Source organism: Polypterus senegalus, chromosome 6 (genome assembly GCF_016835505.1).
Source record: "Polypterus senegalus isolate Bchr_013 chromosome 6, ASM1683550v1, whole genome shotgun sequence".
NCBI classification, from domain to species: domain Eukaryota; kingdom Metazoa; phylum Chordata; class Cladistia; order Polypteriformes; family Polypteridae; genus Polypterus; species Polypterus senegalus.
Genome location: NC_053159.1, coordinates 120,380,461 through 120,398,081, shown reverse-complemented (window position 1 = coordinate 120,398,081; position 17,621 = coordinate 120,380,461). Strand labels below are relative to the sequence as shown.

The window sequence follows — 17,621 nt, the reverse complement described above, 5'->3', positions numbered from 1 at the left end:
CCGCCACCCCCTTTGGACTCATCACTGCGAGAACTGTATATTGAAACCAGGACTGGGGACAGTAAAGTATGAGAGTTTGGATATTAAACAGTGAATTTACAATTTGAGAATGTTGAGCAGGGCAGTTAATCACTTATAGCAACATTTTATGTCTCAGAAAAACACACTCATTTCAGGAAACAAGTAGGAATTGGGCTGTATTACCAGGTTTTACACAAATAAAATAAACCTTTATTTCACACATATATCACTCACACTACAAATATGTACAAGGTAGGTTTCTGTTTAAGCCTTCAGCCTAACATACACCATCACATGATGGTGATATTCAAGTTTAAATCTTACAGCTCTGTGACATATACATGTCGTTGAAATGAATGGGATAAACTGATAAATGTAATGTAATCACAACAATCATAGAAACTGAAGTATATTCATTTTTAAATTGGAATCTTTACCCACAAGTCCTATTTACTGCACCCTGCTGTATGCAAGTAGTACTGGGGTGTTGTACCATGTTAGCCATTATGGATGTAGTGAGAACTCAAGCTGAAGAAGGGGCCTGAGTTGCCTCTAAACTTGCATAGTGTAATCTTTTTAGTAAATCAATAAAAGGTGTCATTTTGCTTGACTTCTCTCTCGTGTATGCAAATAACGCAGTATAACTATCCAATCAATGCATGACATCAGACAGCTTTTCCAGTGAGACATGTAGAACTGCTTTAGGGTGCCAAAGGAGAATCTCATAGATGGTGCCGAACAGCAGAGGATGACATATGCCAAGTATGAATGTAAACCCTTTTGGGAAATGATTGTATTGTAGTTTGAATTAAATCAGCCATTAGCAATGCCTTCAAGAGCTGCAGTCCTGTTGCTGCTTTGATTGTTTAATTTAATTTTGCCATGCTACAGTTTGAGGATTATTACTATTAATGCCAGGCCACCTTAAATTCCCTCGCTCCTCATCATCAGGGTCTTTGTTTTGCAAATGTGACAATCAGCACTGGCAGCAGGCAGCCTGCTCACTCATCCCCCACCGATCGTCAAAACTACAAACAGAACCAATTTTTTTTTCAGGATAGAAATGGAGATCAAACTTTCCATGTCAAAGGAAAAAAAGGTTGTGTCGTTAAGTTGTTGGCCAGAAAATTGTTAGGAAAAGTCTCACAGTGTGTTCACTGAATATCCACAAACTTATTCAGTAGGAATCCAATGGGGCCAGTTTATAAACTGTCACACCGATGACATAATCCACTGTGACTTCCAGAGAGAAGACCCCAGCAATGCTCACCCATGTCCACATCCAACCAATGGGTGCCCATAATTTTAACATCCTTGAAAACAAAATGGCATCAAGGTAAAATGAATAGACTGTACCAAATTTCAAGTATTAGAAACAAACTCACTTTCAATTTGAATTCTGCAATGTGTAAATCTTTAGTTAAAACTGAAAAAGAACTGCTCAAAAAATGTTACACAATTTAGAAAAAAACATGAAATCACAACTCATAATTTTAGGAACTTATCTGAAATTGGTGTGTGTGTGTGTGTGTGTGGCCTGCGGTGGGCTGGCTCCCTGCCCAGGGATTTGTTCCTGCCTGGCGCCCTGTGTTGGTTGGGACTGGCTTCAGCAGACCCCCGTGACCCTGTGTTAGGGTATAACGGGTTAGATAATGGATGGATGGATAGATCTGAAATTGGCTAGACGGCGACTCTCATAACAAACAGATCTTAAGTGGCACCCCCAAGAATGAAATGCTATTTCTTTTAAACAACTCTGTGATTCAAAATTTATCAGCGCAGCATCTCACAAATACGAGTAGCTGAGCAGGCCCACCTCTGTCAGTCGGGTTTTCTAACTGGACGCAAATGTTTCACTGCGCAGGACTCGTTCAATCAGGAGTTATTGATGCGTCACACTTTTGATTTTGCAAGCTGACGACTAAACTTCTCACCGACTACAACTTTACTTATTGAAGCACAGCTGGCTGAGCGAGGCTGTCACCAGTTGTGTAAGACTTTTTGCATTTGGCTATTAAGTGCGCCATGCGTGCCTTATCAGGAAATTTCCTTTCTTTAGTTCTCATTTCCTGATAGCCGTGTAACTCGCCGGCCTCGTGATGAAAGAATTCAACTGCTTCTTACTGTGCGTGTGTGGGATGCGTTGTTTCTAAAAGTCTGAGCTGAGTTTAGCAGGTTTTAAACTGCCATGGGTGAGGAATTCTGAGCACAAAAGATTACATAAAAAACAGAGCTCACCTTCAATAAGCAGGCATGGAAATCCGTACTGCAGAAAATCTGCTTGTCATGACTTTCTTTCCCTTAAGCAAACTATTGCAATCAATCTGTGTCACTTAAAGATGAGGGCACATGGTGGCGCAGTGGTAGTGCTGCCACCTTGCAGTAAGGAGAGCAGAGTCCTCCCTATTTGGAGTCTGCATGTTGTCCCCGTGTCTGAGGTGGGTTTCCTCCTGGTGCTCCGCTTTACCCCACAGTCCAAAGACAGGCAGGTTAGTTGAACTGGCACCCAGTCCAGGGTTTGTTCCTGCTTTGTGCCACATGCTAGCTGGCATAGGCTCCAGCACCCCACATGACCCTGTTCAGGACTAAGCGGGTTAGAAGATGACAGACTTAAAGATGACATGATCATTTTTCCCTTGTTGATTTTTTTTTATTTGATTTGTTTTTATTTTTCCATCCTGATCACTAATTACACATAAAAGAACAGACAGGACACGAATCTGAAGAAACACATGTCTGTAATAAAAGTGCTGCCACTCTGTAAGCACTGGGCGCCATTCCATGCTACTACCACTTATGCTTTTACAGAGGAGTTGAGCCACTTCAGGTGCCCCCTAGAATTCCCCTCACACCCCCACACTTTGAGAAACGCCAAGCTAGACTACAAGTCTCAGACATCTGTATTGTTTCTTTTTAATGAAAGTGCTACTTTTTTATTTTATGCACTTTGCTGTACATTACAAAAAGAAGTCCTGATTGTTTTTTTTATAGCTATGTGCAAGAAAAAAAAAAGGCCTCAATATTTAATTTAACAAAATGAGGTCTTTATTAGCATTAATTATAAGCCAGAACTTTAACACTGAAGTTCTGAATACCACAGTGTACACTCTTTATGGCTTCCAAATCATCCCCCTTCTATTAACAGCGTCATAAATCAAACTAATTAGTTTGTTTCAGATAAGACTTGGGTCATGTCTGGTGAGGTTTGGTGACTCTTAGCTAGCAAACATATCATCAGCTTTATTGTTTACAGCGCACATTAATTGCATTATCAGTAAAAGCCTATCTTTTAACACAAACAGGACACAAGTCCCACTCCTTCACATAGCACTAATGACTGCCCTTGGAAGTATTTTATGGGTATGATATGCTTAACAAGTACCTACAAAAACACATATTTGGTTAAGTCTTAAAGAAAATAGCTAGCATGCAACTATTTGACATATTGTACATGAAACCCATTACTTGATAAACAACAAGATATATTTTGCTAGTGTTAAGATTTAAAGTTAGACATATAAAGACAAATTGAGCATACTGTATATTGTCCCACACCCCCCAGCACTTTGCGAGGCCCCTTAGCTTAAGCCCAGGTAAACTGACGTGTCCCTGCCTATGACTGCCATTATGTTCGCTTTATACAGTAAGCATAGATCCACATGACCCATGGCACTGACAGCAGTTTAAAACGAGTAAAAACACGTGTAAAGAACAACGTAGGGAATATCATGGCAGTCCTGGCGTGAAAATGTGTAATACACGTCCGATGGTGTGCTGTTTAGCACTAGCAGTGGCTCAGCGGCTATGAGGGGCCGGCGTCTCAGAGCACTGGAGTCTCTTTTAGTGAAGACATCAGACACACTGCAGACATGGCGTTCATAAGCCGTTGCTCTCATCAGTGTGTTCACACAAGTTGAAAGGGTTGTTGTTGTGCACAGGGCACAGTGAAATTCATGTGCTGGTTAAGATGTTGCGATGCGGAGAATCATACATGTGTGACATGACAGGCACCATTTCAAATGTCAGATTTTAGTTTAGTCTGTCAGGTTAAAGGAGAAAACAAACACTTAAAAAGAAAAACTGTTTGTGTTTGAAGACATACTATGAAGTGCATAAGAGTCCAAGGGACTTCCCCAAAGGAGTGCGAGTTTGGCCAATGACCTCCCCAACGACTGCTTAAGAAGCAATTTGGATTCGGCTTCACCCCTGTGTATGCAGCTACAGCTTACTTGGAACTGACAATGGCCGCTTCACTCCTCCAAATTCTGTCTGAGTGGCATGGCTGCGTTCACACTCAGCTCCAGGCCTGCAGTTTTCTATGTGGTTGATGCAGAGCATGCCACCCAGCTCTTGTGTGTCCTTCTGCACAGAGATGATCTGGCTGTCCGCGTTCCTGTAAAGAATTATTCAAATTGTTACTTTGTAAATGTCCCACACAAAAATTAAAGGATAACTTCTGTATTTTTGAATTCATTCTTATATTTCACAATCGTGACATACATTCATTCGTATCAGAAACTTGCACTATTAATAGCCACATTAATTTTAAAAAAAGTTTGAAAGTGTAGGCATGGCATCTTACTCAGGGGCATTCATGGACTATTGTAATTGTTGCTTATTTCCTTCATCAATGTTTATTAGTTGTTAAAAGGTCTGTTACATTCAAAAATTACTGTGATAATAGAGTATAAGTGCATGCATTAATAGAGTACATAAAATACTTGTCTTTAATCGCAATTTACAATATCATGCAGTTTAAATGCCAAACCCAAACAGGTCTATGGTGGCTGAAACTTTCACGGAACTCACGTGATGGCAAAATTGCACTGATTGATGTCATGCTGTTAGTTGTTGGTTGTGGAGGGTTTATGGCTACTTATAATTCATATTTTTTTGTTACATTTTTGGTACAGAAGTATCCGATGGAGCTCCACCCAAATGCACACGGCCTGCTGACGTGACAGCAAGCACCCGGCCATACACACTGCTGGTGTGTCAGTAACTTGCTTGGCCGTCAGCAAAACAGGAAAATGTACAACATGAAATAAAATCTCTATTGGTAAACTTGAACAAGCAATCGATGTTAAAACGATTGTCTCTCCATTATAAGATTATTATAAGATTTCAAAAATTTGGCGGTGCTATTTAGAAGTTTTTAACGTTTTGGAAATTTGTTCATCACAAAAATGCAATGAGCTCAGTTGTGTCCAATCGTTGAATTGAAGACACGCCTCTCTGCCTCATTCATTGGCTAAGATTCCACCTCAACAGCAGCTTATTGATTGGCTGATACTGCTGCTCATGTGATACCAACAAAAAGAGAGCACTGAGAGACACGTACAACTAAAGATAAAAAATTGAAAAAAAGCGACTGGAAACATTATCAGGAAGAGAATATACAATACAATACAATTTATTTTTGTATAGCCCAAAATCACACAAGAAGTGCCGGATGGGATTTAACAGACCCTGCCTCTTGACAGCCCCCCAGCCTTGACTCTCTAAGAAGACAAGGAAAAACTCTCAAAAAAAAAAACCTTGTAGGGAAAAATTGGAAGAAACCTTAGGAGAGGCAGTTCAAAGAGAGACCCCTTTCCAGGTAGGTTGGGTGTGCAGTGGGTATCAAAAGAAGGGGGTCAAAACAATACAATACACAGAACAGAACAAATCCTCAATACAGTATAAAAATAAAAATTTTAGAAGCATGTAGCAGAATTTAACAGTAGATGATGCCACATAATATGATTTGGATATTTTTAGAGTCCTGGAGACCTCATCCATCAAGCTGCCTCCCCCGTTTGGCCATTCCACAGCTGAAACAGCGCTGGGCCAGCCAATCTGATGAAAGGACCCCTCTACCCCACGATTCCTGCGATCCTCCATCAGGGATGACTTTACCTTAGGCAGGCAAAACAACTTGGCAGGTGGGCCGTGGCACCAAGTGCCACATTTGAGTAATGAGAACAGAAACAGAATAGGTGAGGGTTAGTAACAAATTATAATTTTATGTTACTTATGTTTTAGTGCTAATGACTAACAACAGAGATGCAGCCTGTACAGTTAATCAGCAGCTCTAGTCAGGATATGCTAAACTGAAGTAGTGAGTCTTCAGCCGGAATTTAAAAGCTGAGACTGAAGGGGCATCTCTTATAGTAGCAGGCAGACCATTCCATAGTTTATGGGGCCCTGTAACTAAAAGCTAGACCTCTCACTGTTATTTTATTAATCCTTGAAATCATAAGCAGACCGGCATCTTGAGATCTTAATGTGCGCTCAGGTTTGTAAGTCATGATTAGTTCAGACAAGTAAGCTGCACCTTGGCCATTTAATGCTTATATGTTAAAAGGAGGATTTTGAAATCTGCCCTAAACTTAACTGGGAGCCAGTGTAAGGATTTAAGAACTGGAGTTATGTGTTCGTATTTTCTTGTTCTTGTAATAATTCTTGCAGCAGCATTTTGGATTAACTGGAGGCTGTATAAAGAACAGTTTGAACATCCAGTGAACACCGCATTGCAGTAGTCAATCCTACTAGAGATAAATGCATGAATTAATTTCTCACAATCTTGTTTATTTGAAAAGCGCCTTAATTTCCTAAGATTTTTAAGATGGAAGAAATATGATTTGGATAACTTTGTAATATGCGCTTTAAATGACATGCTAGAGTCAAAGATCACTCCTAGATTGTGGGCTGATTCAGTGAAATTAATGGGGATTCCAACTGAGTTAAATGATGACAAAATATTGTTGTGTTCAGCATCATTCCCTCTAACAATTAACATCTCCATTTTATCTGTGTTTAAACACAAGTAGTTCTCATGCATCCACTCCTTTAATTCACTAACACAACTAATTAAAGACAACATCGGAGAAACTTCATTTGATGATAATGAAAGGTATAACTGGGTGTCATCTGCATACGAGTGAAAATTAACATTATGTTTCCTAATGAGAGATCCCAGTGGAAGCATGTAAAGTGAAAACAGTAAAGGTCCCAGTACTGAGCCCTGCGGGACACCATATTGAACTTCTGTGTATAATGATGGAGTACTGTCAGCACATTTCTGTACATATTGGAATTGATTTGATAAATAAGAACTAATATGGCTTGTACTTGTGCATATCTGAGATGCTGCAACTGGCAGAAGGTCAGTTCACCCATGCAGCTTTCATAGACTGCTGCTAAATAATCCTAAGGCACTCCATTTGTGGATATGAATATAAATGTAACAATGGGAGGCAGGCCTACAATTCATATGTTTGCTTACATCTTAGCATATTCCATTTTACTTTATGAAAGCGTTTTCTGGAGTGGCTTATTTAACAACGTTTTAGTAAAAATACATGAGTCTGGAACATTGTGAGCATACGGCTGATGACTTGACTTGTGGATTATGCAATGTAAGTAATGTGAGACTTCTTCAGGAAGGTTTGATGTTGTTGGCTGTTGTCCAACATTCGTCTCCATAGATGGCTATTTTATCATGAAAACAGGAAGTATATTTTTCTCAGCCATCACTACAAACTGCATGGGGTAAGCAACATGCACAAAAACAGTATTTTTGGGTGAAGTATTTTTTTAAAGCAATAAAAGTGATTTCAGTTTCAGGGAACATGCCCCTGATATTTTAGAGAAATGTATTGGGGTGAGACAGAGTATAGGAGTCAGGTGGAGAAGTTTGCTTCTTGGTGGAAAGAGAACTGTCTGCATCTTAATACTGTATCAGCAAAACTGAGGAACTGGTTATTGACCGTAAAAAGAAGCCTCTATGCTATGTCTTGGAACACAGAGGAATTATATAAGAAAGGGCAGAACAGGTTCTTCTTCCTTTAACATGGGAAGTGACAATGTTCAAATCTTCCATAACTCTGTGATGGCCAATGTGATTTTGTATGCTGTGGTGTGCTGGGCTGGTAACATCACTTCGAGAGAATCCCACTGAATCAATGAGCTGATTGAAATGGCAGGCTCAGTTATAGGATGCACTCTCAACCCCCTGGAGGTAGCGAAGAAGAGAATAAACAAAAGAGAACCATTATGAAAAATGCTACACATCCTCTCTCTGACACACTAACACAGTACTTTCAGCCAAAGAATTATTCACCAGAAGTGTGTCAAGAAACGCTACTGGAGCTTCTTCATAACCAATGGCCATACACCTACATAATGCCTCACTGGGACTGGGACAGCCAAGTTAGAAGTTTTCATTTCTTCTTTTTTAGTCATTCTGGTATGTGTATATATATTTATTTATCTATATCTCTCTATTATAAAAAAAAATCTTGGAAGGCTTGGAAGGAGACGAGACGTGATTTTCTCGGAGACACTTTAACGTCACGCGAGACAAGTCAGTGAGACAAAAGGACAGCAGCTGTACAGGCTTTTTAAATGTTAAAGCGCCGCGCAACATGCAGATCACACAGCACACCAGTAGCAGATCCGACCGCATTTCTTTAGCGTGCATTCAGCCCCCCTCTTCACATCGCGAGTGGCAGATATGCGAAGTGGCTTGTGTGTAGCATGCCCTGAGGGATTTTGGATTATTGGGGGTGGGCGAGTGAAGCAAGCAGGGGGCAAAGCCCCCTAGTATTTATATATTTATTTGTTTAAAGAGCTTCTATAAAAGCCATTTTTCCTTCTGGTGGCAAATAATGATCTATTTATCTATCTATCTGTCTATCTAAAATGAAGCTGGAAGTTATCCTTATTTATCAGACATTCTTCCAGTGGGTCATGACAGCTGGTGTGGGTGGAGCTCATGTAGACCATCATGACAAAAACCACATGTGTATATCTGCTTGGCATACGACTTTTCAGCTAACTGGATCTAAAATGTGTATAATCATGATGGGAAAATACATTTTAAATTTTATAGTTTCTACTGACCCCCATGCAGTATTCCTGATACTTTAAAACAGTGGCGTGTTGCGCTCAGGTTAGATGTACACTCCGCAACTAATGACTGATTTGAAATTGTGGCCCCTACTTTCCTATTTGCTGGATTAAAAAACCTCTAAAGCCCACTGCAGTGCTAAACAATGTTCATGTGAAGCACAGCCCTGCTGATGAAAATGGAGCTACGATGACAAATACAGCCAGCTAGTTTTACACAATATATGTTATTCACTAAATACAGATGAGTGGCAGTGAGCTGATAGGAAATCAACAGGCGGTGCCAAGGCATTTGCTCTTGGTTGCTGTATTTTATATTTTCCAAACATCGTTAGTCTTCACTCAGTGTAGTTAATGTAAGGTAAGTTTTAGTTTTCACTCTGCAGTCTTTTACAGCCCCTCATCAGTCTGCTCAGCTGATACAGACAAGGTGTCACCACTTCCATAGCTGAAAACACAGTGTCAGTGGAGTATTAGGGGTGCTTGTTTCTTTAAATCCTTAGGAAAAAAAAAATAAAATTCCACCTAAAAAAAGCAAAGTCTGGGTGCTTGAATGGCAGTATGAATGCCACTGTTCCATTTACCAAGCTTGATGCAATGATTAGTCAGGGATGTAAGGTTGTCAAGAATGTAGAAGGCAATGAAGTGACTTGGGCAGTCTCAAAAAATAAGTGATATTTTGGAGAAGACGTTATGGATGCACAGTTTTTCAATCTGCGTACAATCTTAAGACATGAATGCACACTCTAGAACATTCTCGACTTCAGAGTGGACACATTAGGTACATTTTAACCCTTTTGTTTCACATTTTTCTTGGTGCCCATTTCACAGGCCGGGTAAGCTGCTCTTTTTACTTATTTATGTGTGTATTTATTTAATTTATAGGCAATACTTTGCTTAACAATGCTAACATCTAGGGCAAATAAATATATAATATAATTATGAAAAAAATTACCTTGACATTAAAAGTACCACATTTACTTTTTAAGAACCATTGCTAAAGTTTTTATTTGCAAAACTGGAAGAGAATTGTCATGATTGAAATGTGTATTTTAAAAGCAAAAAAAAAAAAATACGTAAGACTACATTTTCTTCCCACTGTACGTACAATGATTACTTTAGATTAATTTCCTTTTATGTATGTATTTATTTGTCATAGGATGTGTGCTTTTCATATTATTTGTTTGTCATTTTTTTGTACTTGCACCGTTTACATATGTAGCTTTTACAATTTAATTTCCTTCCATAAAGTCTAAAAATAGTATAAAGACACAGCACGGTTTCAGCTTAATAAAATTTGACAATTTTCAATAATAGGCTAAATTTTATTTAAAGAGTTTTGAAAAAGACTGAAGATGAAGGTATGGCTCCCACAGGTCAAGCTGTTCCCAGTTCCCAGTCCTTGTACTGATCTCTTGACTGACACTAACTGCTTCTTTGTTTCCACTCCCCAGAACGAGTCAATTGCAAATGTCGACTCAGGTCGCTGCCTCGAAGTGGTGCCCTCAAAAGCCGGCTTTGGCTTTGACCTCATTCTACAAAACTGCACGGGACAGAAGTGGAACATTAAACACAGCATCAGACAATGGCAGTAGAACTTTCATCAACACATCCTCTTTGCCTCATGTTTCTGAATTTTATTTTTCTATTCAGATGGTAGCAGAAACTGGACTCTTTACTGGAAAATGGGTGCTTTTTTAAATTTGACAATTGTATTTGTGGGAAAAGAATGTTGGGGGAAAATGTATTTATAATGGTGTGGAAACGATTTAAAAAAAAGTGCTTCAGTGTGTATCAGCTTGGATGTTGGACAAAATAAAAAAAAACTATCAAACATGGCTGTGGTGGAAGAATGCATGCAAGAACAAAACCCGGAGAGACAAATTGAGCCTCCTGTCATTCCTTTCACTTCTGACAAGGAGCAAAGCAAGCAGATGCTCTTGGCGGCCACCCCTCACAATGCTGTGACAAAATGAATGTCAATACAGCAGTGACAACTACCACCTGACTGGATGGCACCTTGACACAGAACTGTCATCATTTTTGTATGGATGTAAAAGGTCAAAACAAGGCAGAAAAGCCCTTCTTATAATGCCACTCTTCAGTTTTACAAACTGGCCTGGCTTACTGCACCCCATTTAGATGACACATCTCATATGGTGCAGATTGACATTTCAGGTTAACGTTTCACCCTAATAAGATGAGCCATTTAAAAAATATAAAAAGAGCACCACGATCATTCTGGTCCATGGGACGCAAGGCCTTGGCCAAGCCGCACAGGTGCTCTGTAAGTGTACAATTTATTGTTACAAAATATTTACTTCTTCTGCTTCAATAGGATAGAAAACCCAGGTGAGTGTTAAGAGTGGCACCTTAAATGACACCATCTCAGGCTATTCCAGTGGTCATAGCGTCAGGTTTGGTGCATTGTGCGCTGGTGTGGTCAAGCAGCAGCTGCAGGCCCATTGTGGATATCTGAAAGAGGGACGCTAAGGTAAGAGAGAAGGCTACACATAGAAATGAGGTTCTGTCAAGCCTTTGAAAAAACATTACTGCTGGCAATAATAAAACAACTTCAGATTATCACAGCAGAAATAAGGTGAAAACTCTGGATGGGACTCCCAGCTTAAAATCCACTCACCTGCTGCATGGCTGCTAGTTGTCCTCCATAAAGAAACAAAAGCACGACTCTTCAGGTCCTTAAGACTCCTGAACCTGCCGACACATCCGGCTTCAGGAATGCTGAAAGTGGCTGTGCTTATCAAAGAGTAGAGCAGAAGCAGCTGCTTACAGTTTGTGAAGTATGGGTTTCTCATGTCCTACTTTCCAGATTCCATTGTTTTCAGATACACACAGCTGTCTCAGAGCTGCTGAGTTTGTCTTCCAATAAAAAATTCCAACACGAGAGCTGGAGTAGTGAGGTCTCTTTTAATTGATATTTCCGCCTCCCTTTAAACATTGATTCACTTGAGCTAATTCATTCAATTTACACAGCACCTCAGACCAACACATTGTGCAATATGAGAAATGCCTACAAGACAAGATGAGAGTGCTAATGAGGCTGAGAATGAAATAACTTGTTTCTTTAACAGCAGTAACAGGCATCTAACATGGAGACCTGCCACCATTGCAGCCCTCCAGAGAGCTGCTTGGCTCACTAGCGTCTTCTTGTGCATAGATCAGTACTTACACAAAGGCAAAGTATTCTTGCCATTATTTTTCCTTAAAAGAAAAGGACCAAATACTTGAAGATCTGCAAATACTATTTTAAGAAAAATTGTGGTGATTTGTTGTGAAATTTAAGCCCTACAAAGCTCAAAAAAGGTCTGAATCCCAGTAGGCCTTAAAATTCAAAGTAGGCCAGGGCTTTACACTCAAAACCAGGCTTTTGGCCAGCTGTCCCAAATAGGGACAGGGGAATGGCTGAAACCTTTGGCCCATCAAAGGCAAAAACGATCATCTTTAATAATGAATGTTCTTAGTAAAAAGCAAAGGGTAAAAAAGCAAGCTATAACTCAGAAAAGAACAAAATGAAAATCCAAGATCCAAAGACTCCAAAAAACTAGAGCGGATTGTCAAAAACCAAAAATTCAAACGTAAAACTATGAATTAGCATAAGCCCCACTACTTTGGGGTTTTTATAAGATATGAAAGGTAGAAGTACATAATAAACAAAAATAGTTGTGTCAAATATTTGAAACCTTAAAGTGTGTACTTCAATGTAATTGTTTAAAGTCTAAATATAAAAAAAATGTTAAATAATTTTCGTAAATCACTGACCTTGAAATAGTCAAAAATAATACACCACATGCTTATGTTAGAAATTTGTCTTTTTTAATCTCCTGACAGTGGCACTTAAAGGATTAGGACCAGGAATAAAGAATCAGATATCACAAATATGATTCTATTCATGATTAGTAACCTCGAAATAGCATGAAAACAACACTCCACCTGCCTATATTACTGACCCCCCATTTTTTAAATGTTTTGTGAAAAGAGTAACTTTGACCCCCTGTATCCCATTAGCAGGTGAACCCTGGGGGTCGGTTGATGTGGTATTCACAACTTCTAGTCCTTCTGATGATTTGCTGAAGACACTTACTGGTTTACTCTTTACAAAATCTAAAAGGGTAATTCAAAATAGGCAGTCAAATAACATGGAGCAGGAGCTAATGGCTCAGCATGAAAAGAAGGGGTGTCCCAGGCCTTGAAATAGGCCACCTGCAGCCACAGCCACATCGTCAGGGGGCCCTGCCCCTCTTTGGTTCAACATACAAATTGAATAGGATAAACATAAGATAATAATACATACCGTATATACTCACATATTGTAACCCGAAAAATCGATCATAAAATCAGACCCCGACTTATACGCCCATTTATACGTCCGATTTTTTTTTTTTTTTACATCTTCTTGCAATCTTGCACCAGTTTCTCAGACACATCAAATTTCATTGCAGCAGTGCAGTTACCAATTTCTTTCGCTACTTCAACGCCGTTTAATTTATCGATTGATCGAACAATCCATCGTAGATAAGGGATGCTGTTACGATAAAGGTGTAGGAGGATGTGAGATACAAAAAAACACAAATCAGTGCAAACAGTCGCTTCGGAATAGTTCGGGTATTACCATGTGGTCATGTAGGCACAATACATAGAAAAAAAGGCAGTGTTACTCTCTCAGGTGGGCATTAGCATATCATAATCTCTTGGGCCAATAGCGTGAATTTTCCGCATTTTACTTATACAACCAACATTATAAAATACCAGAAATTATACTGTAAAATCAAGTACCGACTTATCCGCAGAATTTATCCAAGAGTATATACGGTAATTAATAATACATGGAAATATGAATTAAAGAATCCTTAACTACAGGAGAAAGAAAACAAACAAAAAAATCAATAACATAAAATACATTAAAAAGAACATAATAAAGAAATAAAAAACACAGAAGCCAAATCCAGGGACAAAGCCTTGGCCTGACCATGACACTTTACTTTCATTTGATACTAATTCTTCCCTTTCTGTAAACTTCCCCTGCAGTTTTTCAGGTCCACGTCTACCTCAATGTCATAACCACCACCGGAGCTTCCAAATTTAAAGGACCCAGAGCAGAACAGTTAAAAACGGCATCAAGGCATGTTGGAATAGTGACACAAATCACAAAGTAGGAACTTCAGACTACCTTAAGAAGGACCTCTCTTAGCACATAGAAAAGACTTAAAGGATTATAAAGGATGAAAATGAGAACCCTTCAGTAGCTTAGTCCTCCTAATTTATAAGAACCGCCACAATATTTACAAATATGCCCAAATATTCCACATATGAGGAGGACTTCCTTTTCTGACCGTGTAGTAAAGGTAACACGCCGAAAGGGGGCAGGGTTTTCTTGTTGGTCGGCTTCTTGTCTGAGAGTCGAAGAGGACAACAGCCGACATTACAATAGTTCAGATCAGACCCTGAAAGAGACAGACAAACCTCATACATGTGACAATATGTGACACATAAACACAAAGGAGTAATTGAAATAACGATGAATGAAGTAAGAAATCTAATGGCAGCAACTGTTGACAGCAAGTTGAGGGAAAAGCATTTACTTCTAAACTGAAAAATAATCAAGCAAGTCAATCATTGATATGGTGGGCTGGTTGCTGTCGCTTCCTCGCAGTTCTTTTGCCATTCATTGACAATTAATACTAAGATTCCACAAGGCAGTTACCTTCCTTGTCTCACAGGCTGTGGTCCTACAAAAACACATCATAAATGTCACTGCTGCTGACATCACTCTGAGAAACACCCAGAAACACAGGATCCCCCCGCAGCCCAAACAACCCTCCACCCCTCAGCGCCAGAGTGAGGACACCTGAGCCTTTCAATGGGACAATACTTCATCATTGTGACTTCTCGTAATATTCAAAAGGCTATAGCACAGAACACAAATGAGACATAGAACATCGGCTTGGTAGTGCAACAAGTTCATTCTTAAATTTTCATCCATGAGTGAAACCTTTCAGAGTGGTACTTCCCAAACTTGGTCCTGTGGCTGCAGGTTTTTCTTCCAGCCAGATTCATAATCAGTGACAACCCCTGATAGCATTTAATTAGCTGGTATTTTTTTTTTCCTTATTCTACTGTACATTCAGAAAAGCACAGCATCATTTTTACATTTATAAGACATTTAGAAATATTTCTGCTTTTGCTATAGAATGAAATGCTTACCTCTCTTTTGTTGATTTTGTTGTATTTTACCCTTTCTCTGTGGAGTTTTCTCTCTTCGTTGTACCTTATTAATGACAATTAAAAATAAGCAGAGCAGACACCCAGGCAAACAACACTGAATAATCAAAGGCTGCATATACTTTAGTGTCAGACCCACTAATTAGTAAATAATGGATGAATTATACAATTAGAACAAATGGAAAAGTAGGATGAAAATCATGATGAAAATATTGTTAAAATAAAAAAAATGCATTATTCCCATATAACTGCTTGATACATTTTAATATTAATATTAATAGTTTTTAAATTTCTATATTGTTCCCAAAATACAGAACATGGGAAATAACAGTTTACTTAATTAGCCCAGGGGTCCAATTAAAAACAGAAGTTGGCTGGAACAAAAACCTGCAGCCACAGTGGGTCCCCAGGGCCAAGTTTGGGAAGCAGTTTTAGAGCAACAAGTAATGAAGGTCTCATACAGTACATCAAGGTCTGAATGGTCAGGAAGATGACACTGTGGAATAATCAATAAAAAAAGAAAACATGAGTAAAAGTAAGTATCACAATTACCCTCCAGAATCAGACAGGCCAGTCCATGGTTTTGTGATGTCTTCTGACTTCCTGCACACAAGACAGGGCCACTGGTCATTTAATTTCTTTGCTGCCTTCACTAAAGACTAATATGCATCAGCTCTTAATATTTACCTAAAATTGATAATAAATAAATGACTTCTTACCGCTTTATCCATTATTCCTTTTGACCAGTAATTTGTTAAATGCCTTCTTTTTCATATACAGTAGTTGAAGTTTCTGTGTCATTAAAGACTCTTTGTGAAGTTTAACTCTGCAGACACCGTCTTCCGTTTGATAGCTTACAGCATTTCCTTGTCGCACCTCTAATAAAGATTACGCTGAGCAGCCACTTTATTTAGTACAACAGTCTAACAGAGCGTTTGGTCACTTTATTGATTGTTAAACAAATTCTGTAATGCTACTCGACTTATGCAGCGATTTTCAGTCACACAGTCAGGGTCAGAGGGGGAGAGTTGTGGAGCACTAACATGACCATCAGACGTGAGACCAGTGAGGCATAGAAAGAAGGAAAGCATAAAACAGAGGAGAGGCTCATCTGACTGGGCTCCTGTGTTTGGTGTACCACAACAAAAAGGAACAAGAAAAGGCTGAGATTGCAGCTGAACTCGCCATACTAAGAAAGCTTTTGTACAGCACTCATTCTGTCAGCCAGTATATTAAAAGAATGCAGTCTGCAATACTTTGGAATGCTGAAACTGTGCTAGAAAGTTGTCACATTTAACAAACTAATCACAAAATGATTCTTCAAAAGAACATCATCAATGGAAAGCAAATGCTAAATGAAACGAACACATACAATTTGATAAATAACAGGAACAAAAAAATTTACAAAGAAAAAGGAAACCCATGTAGCAATAAACAAAACTAATTCCTAATTCTATCAACCTTTCTTACACTTGTGGCAGAATTAGGAAGCCCTGTTGCAGACCACCTGACTGCAGCTTGGTCGGCAATATATGGAATTTAAGTGTTGCTCTGTTATTATCAACACTTTTAATGTGTGCCATTAAAAAGTCCCCGTCCCATTGTGCCTCCATCATCCTGCTCTGGTGACAACTGCCATCAGCCTCTGGGGTTTTTTATAATTCATGTGTCTTTCTGTGAGAATGAACCAGGGAGTCACAGGATTTATCAGCATGGATTTGGATTTTCTATTGCTTGCTCACAGCAACTGTACAGTTCTTGTTTTTCACAGACTTAATGGGTTCATCTGCAGCTCCACTTCCATTTTTGACAAGGTATGATGAGTTGTAACACTAGCCTGTAAAATGTGCTCCTCTTCCTGACTTCTTTCATGACTGGTCTGTTCCCATCCAAGAAACAGAATTTGGCTGGGCAGTTTTTTGGATATTGGTTTAATCTTGAACCCCCTTGACGCTGACGTGAATTAAACCAGAATAGGCCTGTGCCATAAATTAACGCTATTCCTTATACTGGATGATCATTTTTTGTTAACAACACATTTTGTGTGATTGTAATCTTTTTTGATTATTTAGACAAAGATTAATTTATATTTTAGTTGTTATGCGACATGCAATGCACATCTCACACATTCACAAATGGAGTATCGATTACATGTGTGGAAGTTCTTCTATAAATACAGAGGCTCCACAACGTTGATAAATTGTTTCACATAAAACCTTCTAGAGTAGTTAGTTCATTTTCCAGGTAGGCCTAACGTTAGGTTTCATTTCACATTTGACTTCTCTTTTTGATTTGCCTTTGTGTCTTGTTCTCTGGTTATTACTGTCCTTTGATTTGGACCTTTGCCTTCCCCTCAACAGCCTGTTGTTCCGGACATACTCACTCAAAAACAATTCATCGTTCTCTGCCCAACACACACACAACATACACATGTGACCTGTTAGTAGCTACAAATGTCTGCTGAGAAG

At 39.1% G+C, this 17,621-nt stretch overlaps 1 protein-coding gene across 1 annotated transcript in view; it reads left to right on the top strand.

Annotated features, from left to right (window-relative positions):
• Nucleotides 1-11,820, top strand: part of galnt17 (polypeptide N-acetylgalactosaminyltransferase 17) — a 163,144-nt gene extending 151,324 nt beyond the window's left edge. Inside the window, exon 11 of the mRNA XM_039756995.1 lies at nucleotides 10,368-11,820. Coding sequence (XP_039612929.1) covers nucleotides 10,368-10,508 — 141 coding nt within the window. The 3' untranslated portion in view covers nucleotides 10,509-11,820. The remainder of the gene's footprint in view (nucleotides 1-10,367) is intronic.
• Nucleotides 11,821-17,621: the final 5,801 nt, after the last annotated feature.